Consider the following 20,788-nt stretch of genomic DNA (forward strand, 5'->3'; position numbering starts at 1 on the left):
ATCAAATTAATTTCATAGAGCCTGGAAAGAACTCGTGCTGATTCCATAGATTTTGGACAATTTTTTAAGCCAAGTGGTTACTGTAGTGTTGAAAAATACATGCTGCAGTGGTACTTACAGAAATTAGTGACTTTTGTGTTTGAGATACCTCCTTGTTCGTCACATCAGCAAAAATGCTGCTTTATTCAGGAAGGCAGAGTAGCTTTGGGAAGGAGGTATCATGGGGTTCCTTCTTTTCTAGGGAAGCTTGCCCCTGAAATGGATAAGTCTGTCAGGATCCATTCAAAACAGTAACATCACTGTTTAAAAAGCCCCAACAAAACCACAAAGAACTCGAAAGCTAAACCCACAACAAACCAGTTTGAACTGAAAATGGACCTTTTCCTCTCGGTGTGTGGTTTTGCAGAGCGGTGTATTTGGTGCGGCATAAGACCACCCGCCAGCGTTTTGCCATGAAGAAGATCAACAAACAGAACCTGATCCTGAGGAACCAGATCCAGCAGGCCTTTGTGGAGAGAGATATCCTGACTTTTGCTGAGAATCCCTTTGTGGTCAGCATGTTCTGCTCCTTTGAGACCAAGCGGCACCTGTGCATGGTTATGGAGTATGTGGAAGGTAGGGTTGCTGTTATCCACACCTCCAAAGGGGCCTTAGTTGGGATGGGTGTGGGCTGTGAATCCCTGTGGCTGTTTGCAATGGAGCTGAGCCTCGCTGCTGAGGTCAGAAGTCAGTGTGAACTTTCCAGTCTTCATTGGAAAGGAAACCCTCCCTCTCTCCTGTGGGATGGCGTGACTGGATCCATAGCACATTTGCTTGATGTTCCACTTAGAAAAAGACTCAAGAAACATAAGCCTTTGTTCTTTAGCAGCCTTTTTAAAAATAAAGTGCCATTTTATGCTGGTGCTGGTTTTCTTCATTGTTTGGTTTGCTAATTCTTTGAAATATAATTTGATTTTACTTTATCAGTATATCTTATTATAAGCAATATCCACTGGTGGATAGGATTAATTTCTTATGCCTGGCTTGCTTGACTGAATATTTGAGAAATAAGATTATAGTTATTGTATCAGTGCTCTTTCAGATAAATTAGTGGAATGAAATCAGATGTATTGACAATAGGAAATTTTGATATTAATTCCTCTTTGCAAGTAGAAATGAAGGTTGTCTGAAATGTGTGGCCAGTGTTCCCAAGGAAGTTTCAGTCAGGAGTCCACAGGCTATATCTCTTCAAGGCTTCCTTCAGTTTGCAAATGGCATCTGTACAATTCCTGTCCAAGCCTGCCCAACATATATGGATCTCAGTTTTCCTAGGATATGAGTATTTAGGTTCAAGACAGAGTATAGAGAGATCTTTAGAATGCCTCCTAACAGCGTTATGAGAGACAGCCTTTAGAAAACTTAGCCTAATTTTGTACTGCAGACCCATAGCTGTTCTTTCTTCCTGATATTTGCCTGATATTTCAACGTGCCATATGTGCAAATGTTTTCTTTCTAGGAGGTGATTGTGCTACCCTTCTCAAGAACATTGGTGCCCTACCCGTTGATATGGCAAGGATGTATTTTGCTGAGACTGTTCTGGCACTGGAGTACCTACACAATTATGGGATTGTTCACCGTGACCTCAAACCTGATAAGTAAGTCTTTGGTCCCTCAGAAGGGAGCAGAGCCACTCCTTCAGGGGCTTCCTCTGTAGGCAACAGGATGTGGGGGCTGGAGGCAGCATTGATCTTCAACAGCATCTGACATCTAGGAGGTTTTATGGAATCTCTTGCTGCTGATGTAGAAGCAGACAGGCACAGAAAGGGTGGGAAGAATGTCTTCAGGTATTATCCCAGAGCTGTTGCTACACTGGTGGTGTTTCTTTTCCCAGGTGTTTAATGGGGATGTAACACTGAGATCCTTTGTGTTATCTTGTGTTCTTTTTATTTTAAATTGCTTTTGGGAAATAATTAAATTAATGTTGCATCATTTTATTTCTCTTTCTTATAGTCTCCTGATAACTTCAATGGGTCATATTAAACTGACAGACTTTGGGCTGTCCAAAATTGGGTTAATGAGCCTTACAACTAATCTTTATGAGGGCCACATTGAGAAGGACACCAGGGAATTCCTGGACAAGCAGGTAAGCTGAAAAATATTGTCTGTTGATGTGGGATCAGGTGCAGGATTCTGTCTTGGGATAGAATCAGAGTTTATAGCACTCCTCTGCCTGCATGCTGTGCTGTGCTGTGCATTGTAAAATGGGAGGAAAAGATACAAGTCTGTTCTCATGTTTGTACATAAATTGACATTGTTTGTTATTTCAGCTTCTTGTTTTGGAGTCATGGACTTCAGTTTAAGTTGAGGATACCGCAAGGGTGGCCCAGGCAGCAGTGCAGGTGTAAACGGAAGTTGGTTTAGGGATGTAACGTGGATTCTGCTGGAAGATTGTTCCACGATCTCCCCCTTCTGGTGCTTAGAAAGTTCATGGCAAATTTCTATATGTTTCTTGTAATTTTGTCTAATGGCTTAAACATTGATTTTTATCCCCATGATATTTACTAAGGGTAATTTTTCTCCTTAGCCTTCATTTTGCTAGGCTTAACCAGCTAAGTTCTTACAACTAACAACAAGATAGAATTTCCTTTGATGAATGAATAGCTCTTCCATGTAACTCTTTCTGTTTGGGTTGATATTTTCTGGGCATAGTTGAAGGAACTGTTCTGGATGCAAGCTCACCAGTGCCTTGTGTAATGGGATTTAAAAATGCTCCTCTCTTCTGAAAATACCGAGGATCGTGGCTGAATTTTTCAGCTGAATTTTTGGTTGTGCCAAGTGTTGATTCATAATCATCCTGTGGTGTTGTCTTCCTTTGCTTCTGAGTAAGGATGCTTTTTCTAGCAGAACTCCCCATGGTCATTAGATCAGATTCTTGTACTTTACAGTGTTATATTTTTTTACAACTATTTTGTTATTGTTGTTGCTGTTTCTAAGCCCCAGGCAACTTAGATCTTCCAAGGTAATTTCCTTAGCCATTGTCCATGCCAGCTGTACCTCCCAAGATTAAGGCTGAAGTGTGTAATCATGCTGTGCTGCTAATTCTACATCTGTGAAACTAAATTCTGTTAGCACAGAGATGTGAGAGGTTTGTCAAAACTCGGTTCCTGATAGCTGTAGCTGTGCCAGCAGACATCCATCAAGCTGTCAGACCTAAACACACAGAATATGCATTTTTCCCATATGCTTTCCTGTGCATACACCAAAGAACTACTTAGCTGGCATGTCCACACTAGGAACATTTAATTTCATGTGATGTTATTTCTGTGCAGGTAATGTGTTCTTCAAATATAGACTCTTGCTCCAAGGAAGTAGTTCACAGCATGAAGTGGTTAGTGGCAAAACATTAATAACTTCCTTGTAAAGCTCTGAGGGGGTAAAGAAAGGGGGAAAAAAAAGACAAAATAAGCTTTGACATGAATTTGGCAATTTGTAAATGTATTGCTCTCTTTCATGTTTCTCTTGAGGTCTGTGGGACTCCAGAGTACATTGCACCAGAAGTGATCCTGCGCCAGGGCTATGGGAAGCCTGTGGATTGGTGGGCCATGGGAGTTATCCTCTACGAGTTCCTGGTTGGCTGTGTTCCTTTCTTTGGGGACACACCTGAAGAGCTGTTTGGACAAGTGATCAGTGGTAAGTTTCTGCTCTGGCTCTGAAGGGGTTTCAAAATGTGCTTTGAAAATAATTGAGGATCCACAGTTTAGTCAGAAAGTACTGGGTATAAAATAATGGGGTTCAATTTTAGTATTTTTAAATTTCTGTGTCAAAGCAGCTTCCATCTGATTTCAGCTATGGAAACTTGTTGTGTTGCTTAACATCTTCCTAAATAGTTCTGTCATTGTGTGGGAGTCATATGAATCCTTGTGGGATTGAGGAAAAATATTTGGGGATTTTTCTGTTCTGTCTTTTATTTTAAAAGATGGAGAATGTGAAAGGAGTAGCCCCCAATTGGTCTTATTCAGGCTGATTTTGGTTATTGTTTTTGTAGGTCCACGTGCTAGCCACTTAGTAATTTTGTATAAGTGAAATGAAAGGAAATTCTGAGCACAATACATTGAAGTTGTTGTACTCAGTACCTTCACATCTTGTGGCTTTTTAAACCTGTCTCATCCTTGGAGTTGGACAGAAAATTGCTTTGTGTTCACTCAGTGAATATGCCAGTGAAATCATTTCCTATTGGGAATACTTTGTGAAGCAGTAAATTTTTAACACACTTGGCAAATGTCCTTTGTAAAAAGCAAATTTCAGCAAAGCACTAAGTATGATGCATGAAATCGTTACCTGTGAATTGTTCTCTCTGTTCCAACTATAACGACTATGGAATGTGCAGGCAGGAGATACAGCCACAGTATTGTCACTGTCTTTGTTTATGGATTGTCATGGAAGTCCCATTTCATACTTTATTAATAGAGTCCTTCAAGCTTTTTTTTTTTTCTCCACAAGCACTGCTTGGATTGACAGCAGCTTTAGCTGATGCTGAATTTTATGCATTTTGAAAAATGTCAATGCTTGAATTATATTAAGCTGCTGAATTCAAGATATTTATGCTTCTGGGGCAGTTCTCAGTGCTGCACGTTGAGGTATAGGAGTGTGAATGGTTATTCAAATTATTTGGGAAGCTGGTAGAAAATGTCAAGTCTCTTTTTGTCCCCAGATGAAATTGCCTGGCCAGAAGGAGATGATGCACTGCCACCAGATGCCCAAGACCTCATTTCTAAGCTTCTCCGCCAAAATCCTCTGGAAAGAATGGGAACAGGTAAGAACCTTGTCCACAGGAAACACTGTCCAGAAGCAGGGGATGAAGCTACCCTGCCAGTGATGCACACCCACTCATGTTGAGGAATGCTCATCTAGAGCTGGGGAGCAGTTTACACTGGATTCAGTGTGGTGGAGCTCTGGGAATTAGTGTCAAAAGTCCATGAGCCAGGCAGATATTGCTGTCTTGTCTGGGAAACTGGAAAGGGGCACTGTCAGCTTGGCAACATCACTGCTCTGGTTTGTGCTGCTCCATTATAGGCTTGAGGGTTGTGTCTCCATTTCAACAGTGTATTATCAGATTTTTTTGAAGTTCTCTTTGAGAGATGAGATGGGCTTAATCCCTGCCATGGATGTTAATTCCTGGATGTAATAAAATAAATGAAAACTTTCCCATTCTTAGAGGCCTGTAGTATAGAATTCTCCAAACATACAGCAAAGTCTGATAATCTTTTTGGCAAAGTCAGATATGTATGTCAGTCTTTCTGTATTATAATGCCAGATTTAACGTTTTGCAAGCCAGCATTTCTCATTTCCTATCATAAATAATAGTAAATAATCTCTAGCTACACTCTTGTTTTAAAGTAATTTGTGCAACACTGTGGCTTCACATGACAGCTCATCTTTCATTGATTTGATTAGTTTAATTTAATTTGGGATTTTCAATTTGAATCTACACTTAAAGGATAAAAAAAAGCTTAGAGATAAATATATAACAGTTCCAAAAGGCACATGTATTCAGCAGACTTGGCACATGTGCACGCAAGGGTGATAAATAGATCATGAATTAATAATGATATCAGATGGTTTTCACATGTTCTTCTCTACTTAAAATCCATGTACTTGAAAGATGTTGCTGTCATGGCAAAGATGTAGAGTTTCTAGCCTTATAGAATGAGTTGAAGGACTGATTTTTTTTTTTGATTTCTTATATACCTGTAGTGCTGAGACTGCTGTTTCACTTGGCATGTTGTAGTGCCACTGGCACTCAGCAAACCTTTTATCTCTTTTCCTCTGCTCTTTTCTTTTCTGAAAAGACAGTAGCATCTGCTATGAATTTTAATTTCATTTGAAAAAAAATGCATAAACTGGTAGACAGATAGTCTTTACTTTTTCCTTCTGGGCACCCAAGCTTCTGATCTAAATAACAGTAGATACTAATTCAGGAAGATAGGTGAGCCTTGTCTTGTTCTAGGCCCATGAATTAGTTTATTCACAACAGTGGAGTTGTGAGTTGTCACTCACATACTAAGTGCCTATCAGAGTTTGCTCTCTTTATTCAGTTATGAACAAGATGGTGTTTAGAGTTTGAAAGTTTTAAATTAAGGTGTTAGTTCTTAATCTTGCAACTCGCAGTGGAGCACAGCAGCAGGTGCTGTCTTCCAGCATCTGTGTTGTTGCTAAACAGGAAGAGGAGGTGGGAAGGAGAAGATCTTGTTCAGGTTTTGTCCTGCATGACCACTTTGTTAAAAGGATAAGTTGTTTCTCAAAATTCCTGACTTAAAATATTCGAGTACATTCTCTTAGGCTCTTGATATTTTTAGGGATTGTTTTTCATGTTATGCAAATGCTGGAAGAAATACTCTGCAATAAAAGGTGCTTATTTCAGGTAGTGCCTTTGAAGTGAAGCAGCATCGGTTCTTTAAAGATTTGGACTGGAATGGATTACTCCGACAGAAAGCTGAATTCATCCCACAGCTGGAATCTGAGGATGACACAAGCTATTTTGACAGTAAGACTCAAGATTTGGCCTAAATGGGATCATATTTCTTGTGCATATTTCATTTTTGAAATTGTTAGAGATAAGTAATTCTAGAAATTGAATAAAACACTTGATGGGAATTGCCTAAAAACGTTTCTGTTGAATGCCAAGTAAGGTTTCTTTGAAGGCAAATTAATTTTAAATGAAAAAATGTTGCTGCTGGAGTCAGTTGGCCTTTCAGTGGTGCCTGTGGTCCTGCCAGCCATGGGCCTGCAGTGAGAGGTGCTGCCATTGTCATGCTGGGTTCATTAAACTTCTTCCAAAGCATTTGGTCAATCCAAATTCCTTGAGTTTTTGAGCAATATGATCATTCCCTAGTGAGTATTTTCAGGCAATAAATGTTTTTTAAAAAACCCAAACCAAACCCTAGGCCTCGAAGACAAGTATATGGGGAAAATTCTTAAGAGATTTGAAGTAATTAGAATTATTTTTGCTGCAAGTGTATCACTTTATTTTAGTCTTACTAACTCTAATGAGATATGAAATGTGTATAAATGTCTGGGAACTGCCATGGTATCAATGCTGTGTAAAATTCCTGGTGTTTCATGATAAGCACCAGAGTCAGTGCTATTGGGAGATAAGGGAGGAGCATCACAGGAGGGATGGAGAGATCTCTGTTCCCATATCCTCTGCTCCCTAACTTTACTCATTTAACTTAGGGAGCTGAGCAGGTGGAAGGGGCTTGGTCAGGGTGAGGTCTTTCCCCCTCTCCAGCTGCAGAATGGGATACTGGCTGTTTCAGTTCCCTGACTTATGGAAATTTCTGCTTTACATCAATGGAATCTCTCCCATCTTGGGGCCATGGGACTGGTTGAATCTGTGTGGAGCACATTTTTGCTCTGCTCTTGTGCTTTGCTGAGAGTGAAAGGAGGGAGAGAGCAGCTGCCTCCAGTCCCTTGGCTCTCACACTGCGCTAGCAGTGATTCCATTTAGATAGTCCTCTTCCAGTCTGGGGAAGGGGCTTTTAGGCTGAGGTTTGTTTGGAGAGGCAGGATTGGGAGAGAGAGATGTATTGAGAAATCTCTGTGTGGTTTCTGTAGAGAGCAGTTGGAGACGAGCTCTGCAGAGGGGGCAGAGGTGGGGTTTCTGCATGTATTGAGGTTGTACTGGTACAACATACATGGAGAAACTGATGTGTGGGGTGTTCTCACCACTGACTGGACTTGCAGGATGTGGAAACTTTGGTCACTGAGTTGGGTCAGCGACTGCCACCGAGAGGCCCGGTGCAGCAGCCACGAGCAGATCCTGGTGGATAAAAGCAAAACCACTGAGTCTGTCAAGTTCTCAGAATGATGGGAAACTCCTCGCGAGCCCAGGCACACTCAGTATCAGGGTGACCTTGATGTCAGTCCTTTATAAAGGCTGGAATTCCACATCTGGAAATATCTCACATAGACACTGATAGGAGCTGGCGTTGCTGTTATAAACCCTAATGCAGAAAATGTTAGAATTTATAAAAGTAGCTTTCTGGCTGATGTGGTGCAGCAAATTTGGCTCCGTGTAGTTTATCAGCTTTCTGTAGCCAAACTTATTAGTGCCCACCCCACAAAATCCAGCGTGGCTGGCTTAGAAATCCAGTGCTGCAAATCTCAAAGCACGAAATCTCTACGGAAGAAGTTTTTGCATTAAAAATAGCTTTGCATGTTGGTTGCTTGCCCATTTTCTTTCACAAAATCTAATCCTTTTCCTAGTTGCAGGAGGGAAGAGAGGAGATTTTCTTCTGGGGTAAATAATTTTATTTTTTTAAGTAGGCTTGCATGTATGTATGTGTGTATGCAGGACAGACTTTGTACTACCAAAAAGCTGTTTACTGGAAAGTCAGACAGCAAATTGTTTCCATGTTTCCTTCCACATGGTTGTTTGCTGTAGGGAAGAAATATCCCTACCATGAAGGGTCTGCAGGATTAGACACCTTTTGAGTATCAGCTGCTTCCAGAATGGAATACAGCTGACAGGATAAGATAAATTCAGTGCTAAGGAGATATTCTTTACTGGTAATTGCACGGGATGAGCAAAAACTGGCTGGGTATGTTTCAGTATTAAGGGAAATATCCTGCATGGTGTATAAACATGCAAAGTTCTTTCAGCAGACCAGTAGCAAAGCTTGAGGTGTGAGTTACCAGCACTCCCCACACTGATGCAAGTGCCATGTCTTGTTCCCAGCCCGTTCAGAACGGTACCAGCACCTGGATTCAGAAGAAGAGGAAGACACCAATGATGATGATCACGTGGAAATTCGGCAGTTTTCCTCGTGCTCGCCCAGGTTCAGCAAGGTAGGGACATGCTAACTTGTTGAAAGAAAACAATCTAGCGAGGAGCACAGTTTCTTTGCTTTGTGTGGGGCAAATTTAATCATGTAGATGCTCTGTGGGATCTCACGTTGTGTAGTATTCACTGAGGAAAGAAAACACTGCATTGTTTATTCTGTGGTAGTTTGTGACCTGTTAGAAGGTGAGTACCAGAATAATTGGAGAATGACATTTTATATTTTTTAATGTTTCCCCAGTATGCAGGGCATTGTATAGGTCTCTTCTGCATGTGATACATTTTGATGTTTTTTTTACAATAACCTGGATGTTGGCTTAGGGAGTATCCAAAACTTACATACTTTGAGTGGTGTCATTCTGAAAGGACCTTCCACAGCTGACAAGATGGTTTAGGGATGAAAATGGGTTCTGACATTTGGAATAAGAGTCTAAAAATCAAAGGAGTAAGAAAATCAGTGAAGTTTACATCACTCATTTTCTCAAATGCAGCCTGAGGAGCAAAAGGCAAGGTGACAGTTTCAAAGAGAAGGGTTTCGGCACATAGTCCTTCATGAGTTAGATGTGACAAATTATTGAAACAATAATTTTCCATACTGGGCTTACCAGTAGGAAGGCCACTGTTGGGATATCCTGGTCTGTATTGGGCAATGCTCTTGAAAATGAGCATGGACAGTAAAAGAGAGTCCAGAGGAAATCAGCAAGAATGACTTGAGTTCTACAAAACATAAAACCTCTGGTGTTTTCAAATCCATAACTAGAAGGAAAGGACTACATTGGTCTTCCTGATAAAACATAATATGTTTGTGAGCAGAAGAGGGGAGAAGAAATGATGTTTTGAGGCAGCCACTTTATGAATTGTATTTCCCTCTTAGTGAGAAGGAAGTAGGAATTTTACTTAGGAGCTCTGAATGGCATTTCAGTTTTTCAGAGCAGTTCCTTCAGTTTTCCACTGCTGAAGTCAGTTTTTAAGGACCAGTTTGTTCTTTGTCCTCAACCAGGCTACTGTGGTTTAAATAACAGTTACTCTTAATTTTATGGAGTTGCTCCTGATTTGCATCGCTAAAAGTATGTTTAAAATTGGACCTGAGGATTAGCTGGTGTATTGTAGAAGTTCTTGTCAGTACGTAAGAGTTTCTTTTCTCTGCCTTTTCTCACCATGAGTATTACTCATTTGTTAGACTGAAGCTTTTCTTTAGGGTTCAATGTTTTTGCCACAAAGAGAGAAAGTTCACTTTTAATGAATTTATTTTAAAACCTGGAAAATTATACAGCATTTGTAATGTGGGAGGCATAAAAGGCTCATTATATTTTGAAATCCTTGTCTGACAATTCAGCCATATGATTTATTAATAGTTATCTTGTTGATGCTCTGAATTTTTAATAACATTATTTTCATTAATCTCTTCTTATGTAAATTAGGTCCACAGTCAAGTGTAGTTTTAAAAGGATGGATTTTTTTTGCTTAATCATTTAATTATTTAAAAATGGCTGTAAAACCAAGAAAGGCACTTTCATTAAGCTGTCAGCATTATAGTAGATTCCTTGAGGAGGGCAGGACTTTTTTGTTCTGAAATAAGCTTGGGGCAATGCTGATAGACTGATGATAATGAAATGGGGTCATGAGCATGATGCCTATCACTGAAGTGAATTTGTGTAGTAAGATTTCAAGATTCAGATGCCAGCCCTGAAGAATTGTGCAGCTGTCTCTAGCATTAGCTCCTCTTAGAGTTGAGAATCATTAAAACTAAAAATCAAAGTAATTTCACAAAGTTGGTCAGTATTTCTGTTGCGTTTTCAAAGGAGAGGTGTTGGGTGCTGTTGTAGAAAAGCATTTTAGTGTTTCTGAAGCTGGGGCTTTCTCCTTTGCTCCCTGGCATGCCTTGAGCATGTCACACCTGCACTGTGCTATTTGGTCAAAGAACATTACCAAGTTCGCACTTTTGGGGGTAAAATTTCAAGAGGAGATTTTTCCCTTTGCTCAGAAAAGGCCCCATGGGTTGGTTTCCCTGCACAGAAGGATCTTTTGCTGCACACAGGTGTACAGCAGCATGGAACGACTTTCCGTCCACGAGGAGAGGAAGACTCCACCACCAACCAAGCGGAGCCTGAGTGAGGAGAAGGATGATCGGCTGGACAGCCTGGGGGGCTTGAAGAGCCGGGACCGCAGCTGGGTCATTGGGTCTCCTGAAATGTGAGTTCTGTGCAACTGACTCTTCTGTTCTCCCACAGCAGCTAAGAAAGACCTGGCAAAACTTTCTGTGACCAGTGTTAGGTGAGGAGAGCTTCGAATGTTTTTCCACAGGAGAAGGCTGGTTTGAATAGCTAAAAGTGAATGTGTAGAAGCTATAGAGTCCTTAAATGTATCCAATTAAGTACTAAGTTCTTTTAAATCTGTAGCAAATGCTTTTGAATGAATGAGTTTAAAGGTATTCTATCCTTAAGGGCAGATTTCTTATGTTATGTCCGACATGTATCCGCATCAGTTTTTTTCTTAAATTAATGCAAATTCTGGCATTGCCAGACTTTGACCTTTTGTTACAAAGTAGAGGAATCATTAGGAAAGTTCAAAGTTTCAAAAGTTCAGAATATGCCCAAAAAATCTTGTGCTTTAATAAAAATGTCAGTAAAATATATGAATATCCAGAATTTGGATACCTGCCATGTTTCTGGCATTACTGAAAACTTACCTTATAAAAGGGATGTCTCTCATTTTGTGCAGCGCCTGTAAAACTTTTACACTAATGTTTGGCATTAGAAAGAACGTAAAATGTGGCTCTGACCTGGTCTGTGTGACTCCCTTAAAAGTGTTTTACAGATTGCTCTCATAACTGAGGTGCACTTCATTTTCCATTAGGCCTTCCTGGCTTCTAATTTAGAGCAACTTTGAAAGAAAAATTCATCTAATTCCAAAAGGAACATGGAGGATGATTTGCATTCTGCAATTGCGATTTTTTTTAAAAGAATATTTAATATCATATTCACGATACTGTATTTTTCTTTGGGTTTATCCCTTCCTTTCCTAGAAGCTTAACAATTGGAAATCTAAACTCAGGTGGTGCCCCAAGCCTTTGTTGTTTTCACTCCCATTGTAGCTCGGCTGCCAAACTTCACGTGAAGTTGGCTCGAGTTGGGTCCGTGCCCTGTTTTCACCCTTCCAAGTTCATCATCCCCTGGCTCACCTGGGGTCAGTCACATCCTCCCTGGCTCACCTGGGGTCAGTCACGTTCCCTGACTCCTGTCTCGGTTCTGCCCCCAGCTTGCGCAAGCGCCTGTCCATGTCCGAGTCCTCGCACACGGAGAGCGATTCCAGCCCGCCGCTGACCGTGCGGCGCCGCTGCTCGGGGCTCCTGGACATGCCCCGCTTTGCCATCTCTGCCGAGGATGAGGGGGCCACCCTCAAACGGCCCCAGTCCGAGGGGATGCTCCTGTCCACGGTGCAGGCTCGGGAGGGGCTGCCCGTGCCCATTCCAGAACAGCCTCTGGAGCACGAGCTGCCGCTGGAAGGGGATGCTGGAGCCACCACCCCCTCCACGGCCACCGGCAGCGCCTCAACGCTGGCAGGTACGTCCTTGGTGTGGGGGTGTCCTGGTCCCCAAGGAGGCCGTGTTACCTTGCAGAAATTAACTCTGTAAAACTGGCTCTGGGTGTCAGGGGGTGTGACTGCTTCATGCTAACTAGGTATTTTAGTGTAGTTTTGTGGATGTGCTTGCCTTTGAAATAATGCCAGTGGTTTCGTCTCTTCAAAATTGCATTTTAGATTTCAGTCCTGTCACTTCTAATTGATTTAGGTCTTCTCATGCTTGAGATTCATATGATCTATGCCTACTTACAACCACTGGGTACCTACCTGGGACAGCATTAAATTAAGCATTAATCAGAACAGATCGCTGCTGAGTTGGAGCTGGAGAATGGGGTGTCATCCATACCAACAGATCCCTGCTTCCTGTGGTTTTACTCATCCTAAGAGTTTGGAGAGACTTGAAATATGCTGGGGAAGTGGGGCTTGTGTCAGGGACATGCTACTTATTTTAACAGCCAAAAATGCTGAAATTCATCCAGTCTCAGTCCTAGAAAAGTGCAGCCTAAATCTAGTAGAGTGGCTCTTAGAAGTCAGTGTTTGATTTCTCAGCAATTTGACTGTCCTGGGGCTTTTCTCCAGCTCTGGGCTGAGCTGAAACTTCCTATGGTGGCACCTTGGGCTGCTGCAGTGCAGGACTGGCTCTAGGTGCTGCAGTGTTCCCAGCTCCTGTCCATTTCAGGGCATTGGGAAGACAAGAGGGTGAAGCTGCCTGTTCCTGAGAACAGAGGAAACCAGAGCTGGGAACTTCTGGGAAGTAGCGAGGAGGGGGGTAAAAAAAAGGAAGTTTGGAACAATGGAAGAAAGAGGGGAAGTTGAAATGAAGGTTGGCCAAAGAAAATTTGAGAAAGAAGGCATAATTAGGGGAAAGACTAGATTGTAGGATTGAATAACAAGGACTAACTGGGTAAGGAAATAAGGGAAAACTTGCTGGGAGAAACTGGGAGCAAGCAGGCAAGGCAATTGTGATGCATTGAGAATGGAGAGGAAAGGGGTACTGAGGAAGTAGTCAGAATAACAGCAAGAATGGACAAGGTGGAGGGCACTGGGCAGATGTGGGGAGGGACTGATAGCAGAAGGTGGAAATGCCTTAGAAGAAGTTTGTCTCCGGAGTAAAGCCCAAGATTCTCACATCTTATTATTCCTCTTCTGCAATTTAGTCTGTGAAATTCCTTCAAAATTGTCCCATTCCCCTTTATTGCCCATGCTGTCTGAAGAGACCTGGTGCTGCCATCATGTAAAGAAGAGGTGCAAGAGTGGAGGAATGAAGCTGTCTCATACGTGCTTGGCATAGGTGCCATAAATGAAACCTTGGGTTCTCAATTTCATGCTAAGAGCCTAGAAACATGCTATTAAAAATAGCAAGAACACTTCCATTGCTAATTCAAGTATCTGCAATGTGAGATTGGCAAAAATGAAGTTCTCCTGGGCAGCCTGCTCCCCTGAGCTCAATACATTAGAGCAGTCTTTGATCTAGTGCATGGAATCCAGGGATAGCAGTGCTTCAGTGTCCCCAAGTCAGAGGCTTGAAAGTAATTTAATTCCCATCACTGTCTCAGAGTGCACCTCTAATTTATATGGAACCTTTTCCCATGCAGCCTCTGAATCCAGGTTCCTCATTGTCTGGGAGCCTGATTTGAAACTCCGTGGCTCTTAAATGTTGAACAAACATCTGGTCCTGAGGTCTATGGGAATGGTGCTTTGAATTTTTATTTTCATGATACTTCCTGCTTCACTTAGTATGCAGAGCAGTGCTGCCCACTTAAATAACGATGATCAATGTTTTGTTCTGTCCTCATTGTTCAAAATGTGGCCCTTAGGCTTTATTTATTGCATACTGCTTAAAATTTGCTTTTGAAGACAGAATGATTAATTTCCCTTGTGGAGTTACTGTGATGCTCACCACTTTCATTTCTTAGCACCTTGTAAATTCTAATTACTGTATTTTCACAGTGCCCCTTTAAGGTATCACATGGGGAACTGAGGCACCGGCCCTGAGTACAGGACCCCCAACCCTCAGCATCTGCTGTTGTTACATGCCCAGTCTGATCTTCAAGATTACTTTGCATTTTATATATAATTATAGCAGGTTCAGTAATTCAAGATTAAATTGCAACAGTGCACAGAAGGGGGCAAATTAGGTTGTCTTTGCAATCCACATTTTTACTTCCCTGACTTGAGTACCTTAGTATTCTTTTAAAGTGGATTTTTTATGTGCAACTCCAATAGAACCCAGCTCTCCTATTACAGGCAGTTTTAACTTAAAGATTGACAGTTCTTGCTGGTAGTAAAAATGCAGCACTTTCTATAAACCTATTTTCATCTGTGAACGATCCCATTGAAATGGTGTGCAGAAATGCACCACAGCTTTAGGATTCATGGAACTGCCACTGAGCAATGCGTTTCATTAGTGAGCTTTTCCACAGAATAGAAGCTGCTAATTTTCTGTGTTCAGTATAACACCATTTCTGTAAATAAAAATTCAAGCCCTGGGGTTTCTTCTTAGGAAAATTTACTCTTGGACTTCATGTAAACATGACTTTGATTTAATGTATTTTGCCTGTAGGGGAATAGACTGTTAGGAATTCCCTGTGGTTCTAATCTGTTTTAATTTAAACTGTAGCTGGGAGCACTGCAGATTTCTCTGATCCACGAGCTCGCAGTAATAGCAATGAAGGCCCAGACTTTACCACTCCAAAAGCCATCAGCGATTTGGCAGTGCGGCGGGCACGACACAGGTTGCTCTCTGGGGAATCAGGGGAGAAACGTACCTCGAGACCTGTCAATAAAGTGATTAAATCAGCATCCGCTACTGCTTTGTCTCTCCTGATTCCCTCAGGTAAGAAATGCCTTGAGTGAGGCATTGTCGGAATCTGCAAGCACTAAACAAAAGGTCTGCAGACAGATCCTCCCCCTTTGCTCTCCTGGAATAATGCCTTGTCTGGCAGGAGTGGAGAGAGCTAACTTTTACAATCGGTTTAATATTTCCTGCTCGCAGGTTGATGAGCACTGCTGTGCCACAGACAGGAGCGTTGTGCGTGTGGTCTGACTGCAGCTTCTGCCAATGGCAGCTGGGCCCTGTTCTTCCCCTGGTTTTGTTTAAATTGGCTCCTAGCTGGTCTCTAGACAATGGTGCAGCAAGGAGGTATAGAGACACAGAATGATTTTAACCCTCAAGGTGCTGTTTTTTGGGGTCACATGCTAACTGCAGTGCTGTTTGGGAATGAAATGTTCTTGGTGCATTTATGCACTGAGAAGTTTCAGAAACTCCAGGTAACTTGGTTGAGATTGAGTGCTCAAGAACTGAACAGTGTAAGTAACTCACTAAGTCAACACTGAACTGCTCAACTTGTTGGCCCAGCTCTGCTTACAAGCAAAACCAGACCTCTACAATTCCCGAGGCCAGGTGATAACTCCTAGAGAGCAGCTCAGCCATAGAGAGATGTGACAAAGGAGGAAGGAGTTTCTCCCCAGAGGGATTTTGTCCCTTTCCAGAGGATAAGACCATGCTGTATTTCCAGGGCTGTGCCTGGTCCTGCCTAGACGGGAGCAGGGAATGCAGCTGGACCATGAGCAATGCCCACCTGTTCCTCCCAGCAGTGAGCTGGAGGCAGAACTGCACCTGCTCTTGGCAGCCTTGTGGTGATGCAGATCACATTTACTGTGCTTTGGGCACGGGTTGCTTTTTGAACTATGAACTCCCTCATGAAAACCTCTAAAATGTCTATTTAATCACCCAGCGAAGGTTTCTCCAGAGCTGCTCTCATCTGCCAGGTAAATATGTGCTGGGCGATTCAGCAGGTGTTTCTTAATGGGTTAGAGATTACCTTCTGCAGCTGCATTTAGTATTCCTGCTCTTTGGGTTTATTTTACTGATGTTGACCAGCTTCACTATAAATGAGAGTTCTGTATTTGCTTTGTACTTTAAAAAGTGGATGTTGTTCTGCCAGCAAGCAGAGTCAGTTTATCTGACAGCCCAGCCCATGGCTGTTCATTTGGGAAACTCACTCAAGAGTACACTTGAGATGTTGCTTTTCAGTAGCAAAGTCCCTGCAATAACTATTATTTTAGGGTTAAATATTTTTGCCCCTGTGAATTTAAAACACTATCAAAACTGTCTAGACGTAGTTGTTGTCTGATCACCTACTTATTCCTTTTGTGTTAATACTAACTGATTTGGCTTTATCTCAGGACCAATGTGTAACTTGCACCAAGATCTAGAGATGTCTGATCTTTTGGAGGAGGATAATACATGATAACCTGGAAATGGGCTGTTGCAGGATTGTGCCTAGAGCAAATGCTCATGATGGGTTGTAAATCCTGGAAAGAGAAATAGAAAATAGTGTGACCCAACCATAATTCTACGTGAGCAGTGTACTAAATGTACATCTCTAAATGTGCCTTTTTGGGAACTTGGCTATTTGTATTACAAAGCATGAATTAGTTGAAGCTGAAGACAGACCCAGCTCTGGTGAAAGCCACCAGCTTTAAGACCACTGGAAGATACGGTTTCGTTGCTGTTCTCTAACAAGAATTTTCTCTCTTTCGGAGACCTGTTTTCCTAATTTTTGCCCACCTTTGTGTCATCACTGTAGATCACCACACGTGTTCTCCATTGGCCAGTCCAATGTCACCTCATTCTCTCTCCTCCAACCCATCTTCGAGGGACTCCTCACCCAGCCGTGACTTTTCTCCTGCTATCGCAAACCTGAAACCACCAATCATCATCCATCGGGCTGGAAAGAAATACGGTTTCACTCTGCGTGCCATTCGTGTCTATATGGGTGACAGTGATATCTACACTGTGCATCACATGGTCTGGGTAGGTCTCTGCTTCTCTGAAAAGAGAGCCCTTGGGGCCACAATGCATCTAGCTAGGGGTGTGGGGTTTAGCTTTAGAAATTGTGTTTTGCCACCTTGTTTTCTCTCTCCTTAATCACATCCGAAGTTATCTTGTTGGGATGGGGGGAACCCTTTATAAACAAACAAACAAATAAATAGATAACAGCACTTTTGGTTTTCTGGTAATTTTCAAGGCCATCAGAGAACCACAGCAACTTTTCTTTCCTTCTTTTTTTTCCCTGGTTACATGAATCCACCTTCTTTCTCCTGCAGCACATCCTTTAAAGCATGTTTCTGTGTACATACCCTCTCTCTGTTTATTGGGGTTGTTGCGTGACGGCCCATTACAGCTAATTTATTCAAACTTGTGTTAGTGATTCTAACCTGCTTCTGATCAGTTCAGTCTGCTGGGGTTTTCCAAGCAGTCGCTTGGAATTGATTACAAGCCTTAAAGCATCACTGCTGCTATGCTGATTGCCATGGGATTTAGCTCTTGGCTTAGTTGTGAGCCGTGCTAAAAGGTCTGGTTTCCATGTCTGTATCACTTCCTTCCCACTACTGCTGGTACTTGATGTCTGTGTACCTTTTGTGTTAGTGTAGATGACTTCTAGGAATGATCCATTCCCTGAAGCAGTGTTGTAGATAGGGAGAATGAAGGGTTAAGGTGATTCATTCTTTTCCTTGCACTTCTATGTTCATTAGATAATATGGGCTTCACATGCTTTGGTCCTTATTTGACACTCATTCTGAGAGAAATAATCTAAAACAGAATTTTTGCCTTGCCCCTCATTTGCTTTTCTTGAACAGTGCTGAGTTTACCAAGATACTCATTTGGAATCTTTCCTGGCTAGAGGGATAGAGGGAGAGATGTGCATTGCCCTGCACTTCTGTCTCCTCCTGATGAAGGAGGCTTACATCCCTGACCAGAGACAGGGGAAAGGCAGTGTGTTCACAGGGGAAAAGTCTGGTGTTGGGTATGTTAATAAAGAATGGAGAGTGGAAAAAGAAACTGTTTGGGATGAGATGCAATAGAGACACCTTAAACACATGGCAGAGTCTCCCTTTAAAGGCTGTTGGCCACCTTTGGTTCCAGCATGTACATGGAAGGATGCTGGCAAAGAAACTGAAAAAGACTGAATGTTTGTCTGGAAATCAAGGGCATCTGGGTAACATTCCTGAGAACTGTAAAATTTTTGGAAGTGTGTTAAGCCTTTTGCTTTGAGAAGAGCTGGTCTCTCGATCAGCTTAACCATCTGTCTTGCATGGGGAGAAGACTGGTGGGATGCTGGGGAGGAGAGGAGGAGCGCAGGGTTTTGTGCTTGGCTGTGCCAGGGGTGATTTCTTTCACCTTTCTCTGAAGCAGCTGACGCTGGCTATGGCAGGAAGTGACATGGATGGGCTTTGAGTCTCATCTGGGCCAATGGTCTTGCACATTTCCCTTCTCAAACCAGTCACCCCTTGTTTTTGGCAGCACGTGGAGGAAGGGGGTCCAGCAAACGAAGCAGGTCTGCGGGAAGGGGATCTGATCACCCACGTCAACGGGGAGCCGGTCCATGGGCTGGTGCACACCGAGGTGGTGGAGCTGATTCTGAAGGTAAGGGCTCAGTGCTGTTATGTTTTGGAAAACATGAACAGCTTGTTTGAAATTTATGTAATTGGCATTGTCTGAAATACGAGTGTGCACACAGCACCTGGTGGTATTTAAGAGCAGCTTTGTACTGGTTGGTGTTAAAATTATCCAGTTGAATGACTTGTGTTTGATACCTCTCTGAGCAGAATCCGTTTACAGAAAAAGTACCCCGGAGTTCTGGACTGTTCTAAAAGACAGAATTCTTTGGGATTGCAAGTAGAAAGGCAGTCAGGATTATTATTTTTTTAACATCAGTGAGACAAGCCGTGCTCTGTGTTGCAGATTCACCATGATAGATACCTGATATGCTCACATCTGCCATCAGTCAGAGCACTGGGAATAGGATTGGTGACAGAATATCACTTTGTTCAAGTTTCCAAGTATTACAAGTATTAAATTGAGTCATTTGGGATCTCAATGGGAGAGGTCAGATGCTGTTGTGTTCTGCCTGCTCTGGGAAGCTTTACCTACCAGCTGGGGTCTGAGCTAATCATTTGTGAAAGCCTGACTAACGAGGGCTCTCTCTCGGCAATTCCTTAATAAATGATAGGTGAAAATGCTGAGGGGAAAAATGGAGTTTGACAGAGGATTACAAAATGGCAGGCAGCAATAAACTAGCTGCCTACCTGCTTTGCCTGCAGATCTGCTTCAAATAACCATGTTTTTAAGCAATGTCTCTTTGTCTTGTGTCTGACAGAGTGGAAATAAAGTGTCCATCTCCACCACACCATTTGAGAACACATCCATCAAAGTTGGTCCAGCTCGAAAAGCCAGCTACAAATCCAAGATGGCTCGTAGGAACAAGAAGAGCAAAACAAAGGATGGTCAAGAAAGGTTTGTTTTGATGTTTCTCTGTTAAAATTAAAAGGTAACCAAAATAATGTGAGAAATCTTTAGAGAGATCTTGTCAAATCCTTTTGCAAATAATGTATATCAGCAGGTATGTCCTTTAGTTCTTCTTTCTTTTTTTTTTCTCTTTTTCTGTGACACAAAATTGACTGAAATATATGCTAGTAAAGTTAAATAATTTGGGCTTGTGAACACCTTTTGAATGCTCTTCCTTAGTAAGAAGAAAAGTTCTCTGTTGAGGAAGATCACTAAGCAAGCATCGCTGCTTCACACCAGCCGGAGTTTGTCATCCCTGAACCGGTCTCTGTCATCTGGAGAAAGTGTGCCTGGCTCTCCAACTCACAACCTGTCTCCTCGCTCACCAACCCAGAGCTACAGATCCACTCCAGAGTCTGTACACTCAGGTAAAAAAAAAGAGACATGAAACAAAACAAAACTAAGCAAAAAAAAATCCAGTCAAACAGGAAAAGAAAATATTGGAGGAGGCTTTTGCTGATTGGTTAGTTTTGGAAATAAAATACACAGCTGCAGTTAGTAGGTCTCTTTGTGAAGCAAATGACTGTGGTGATGTCGATTACCTTAAGGATGGATGTGTTCTTGTTCACTGATTCATTTAAAAATGAAAATCCATACATCCTTTTAAGAATGCACTTGCTGTACTACAGCATTCTTCCACTTTGATGAAAATGTGTGTTGTAAGTTGCGATCTTTTCATAGTAGTTTGACACATTTTCTGTGTTCAGAGAAAAGAAATCAAAACAGTGTGGCAAAGTCATATTTGAAAATTGGATCATCTGCTGGAATAAAGAGATTTGCATCCAGAGAATAGCAATGAAACACGTGGTTTGTCTGATCAAAGGGGTTTTTTTTCTGGAAAAGTGTTCTCATAGCTGAGTGTTTCTTACTGTGCTCTGGTGTTGGGTGCTAATGATGTGAATTTCCATCAGAAGCCTGGCAATGTTGCCTTCAATATTACTGCTGTGCTTGGAGTAACATGGCATTGTGTCTTGACTTATTTTCAATAACTTTTTTAATGGCCAAATATGTATTAATCTTCTTGGTATTTTTTC

General features: G+C 42.0%; 1 protein-coding gene across 2 annotated transcripts in view; it reads left to right on the plus strand.

Moving 5' to 3' along the window:
* Positions 1–20,788, plus strand: part of MAST2 (microtubule associated serine/threonine kinase 2) — a 188,852-nt gene that overhangs the window by 161,633 nt on the left and 6,431 nt on the right. For both annotated transcript variants that reach the window (XM_062497855.1, XM_062497856.1), the window contains 14 exons: positions 407–615; positions 1,496–1,634; positions 1,990–2,122; positions 3,504–3,669; positions 4,691–4,792; positions 6,401–6,523; positions 8,717–8,826; positions 10,857–11,011; positions 12,077–12,381; positions 15,021–15,236; positions 16,993–17,219; positions 18,711–18,833; positions 19,567–19,703; positions 19,935–20,122. In XM_062497855.1, the coding sequence (XP_062353839.1) occupies positions 407–615; positions 1,496–1,634; positions 1,990–2,122; positions 3,504–3,669; positions 4,691–4,792; positions 6,401–6,523; positions 8,717–8,826; positions 10,857–11,011; positions 12,077–12,381; positions 15,021–15,236; positions 16,993–17,219; positions 18,711–18,833; positions 19,567–19,703; positions 19,935–20,122 (2,333 nt within the window). The remainder of the gene's footprint in view (positions 1–406; positions 616–1,495; positions 1,635–1,989; positions 2,123–3,503; positions 3,670–4,690; positions 4,793–6,400; positions 6,524–8,716; positions 8,827–10,856; positions 11,012–12,076; positions 12,382–15,020; positions 15,237–16,992; positions 17,220–18,710; positions 18,834–19,566; positions 19,704–19,934; positions 20,123–20,788) is intronic.

This window comes from Cinclus cinclus, chromosome 8 (genome assembly GCF_963662255.1).
Source record: "Cinclus cinclus chromosome 8, bCinCin1.1, whole genome shotgun sequence".
In the NCBI taxonomy this organism is placed as follows: domain Eukaryota; kingdom Metazoa; phylum Chordata; class Aves; order Passeriformes; family Cinclidae; genus Cinclus; species Cinclus cinclus.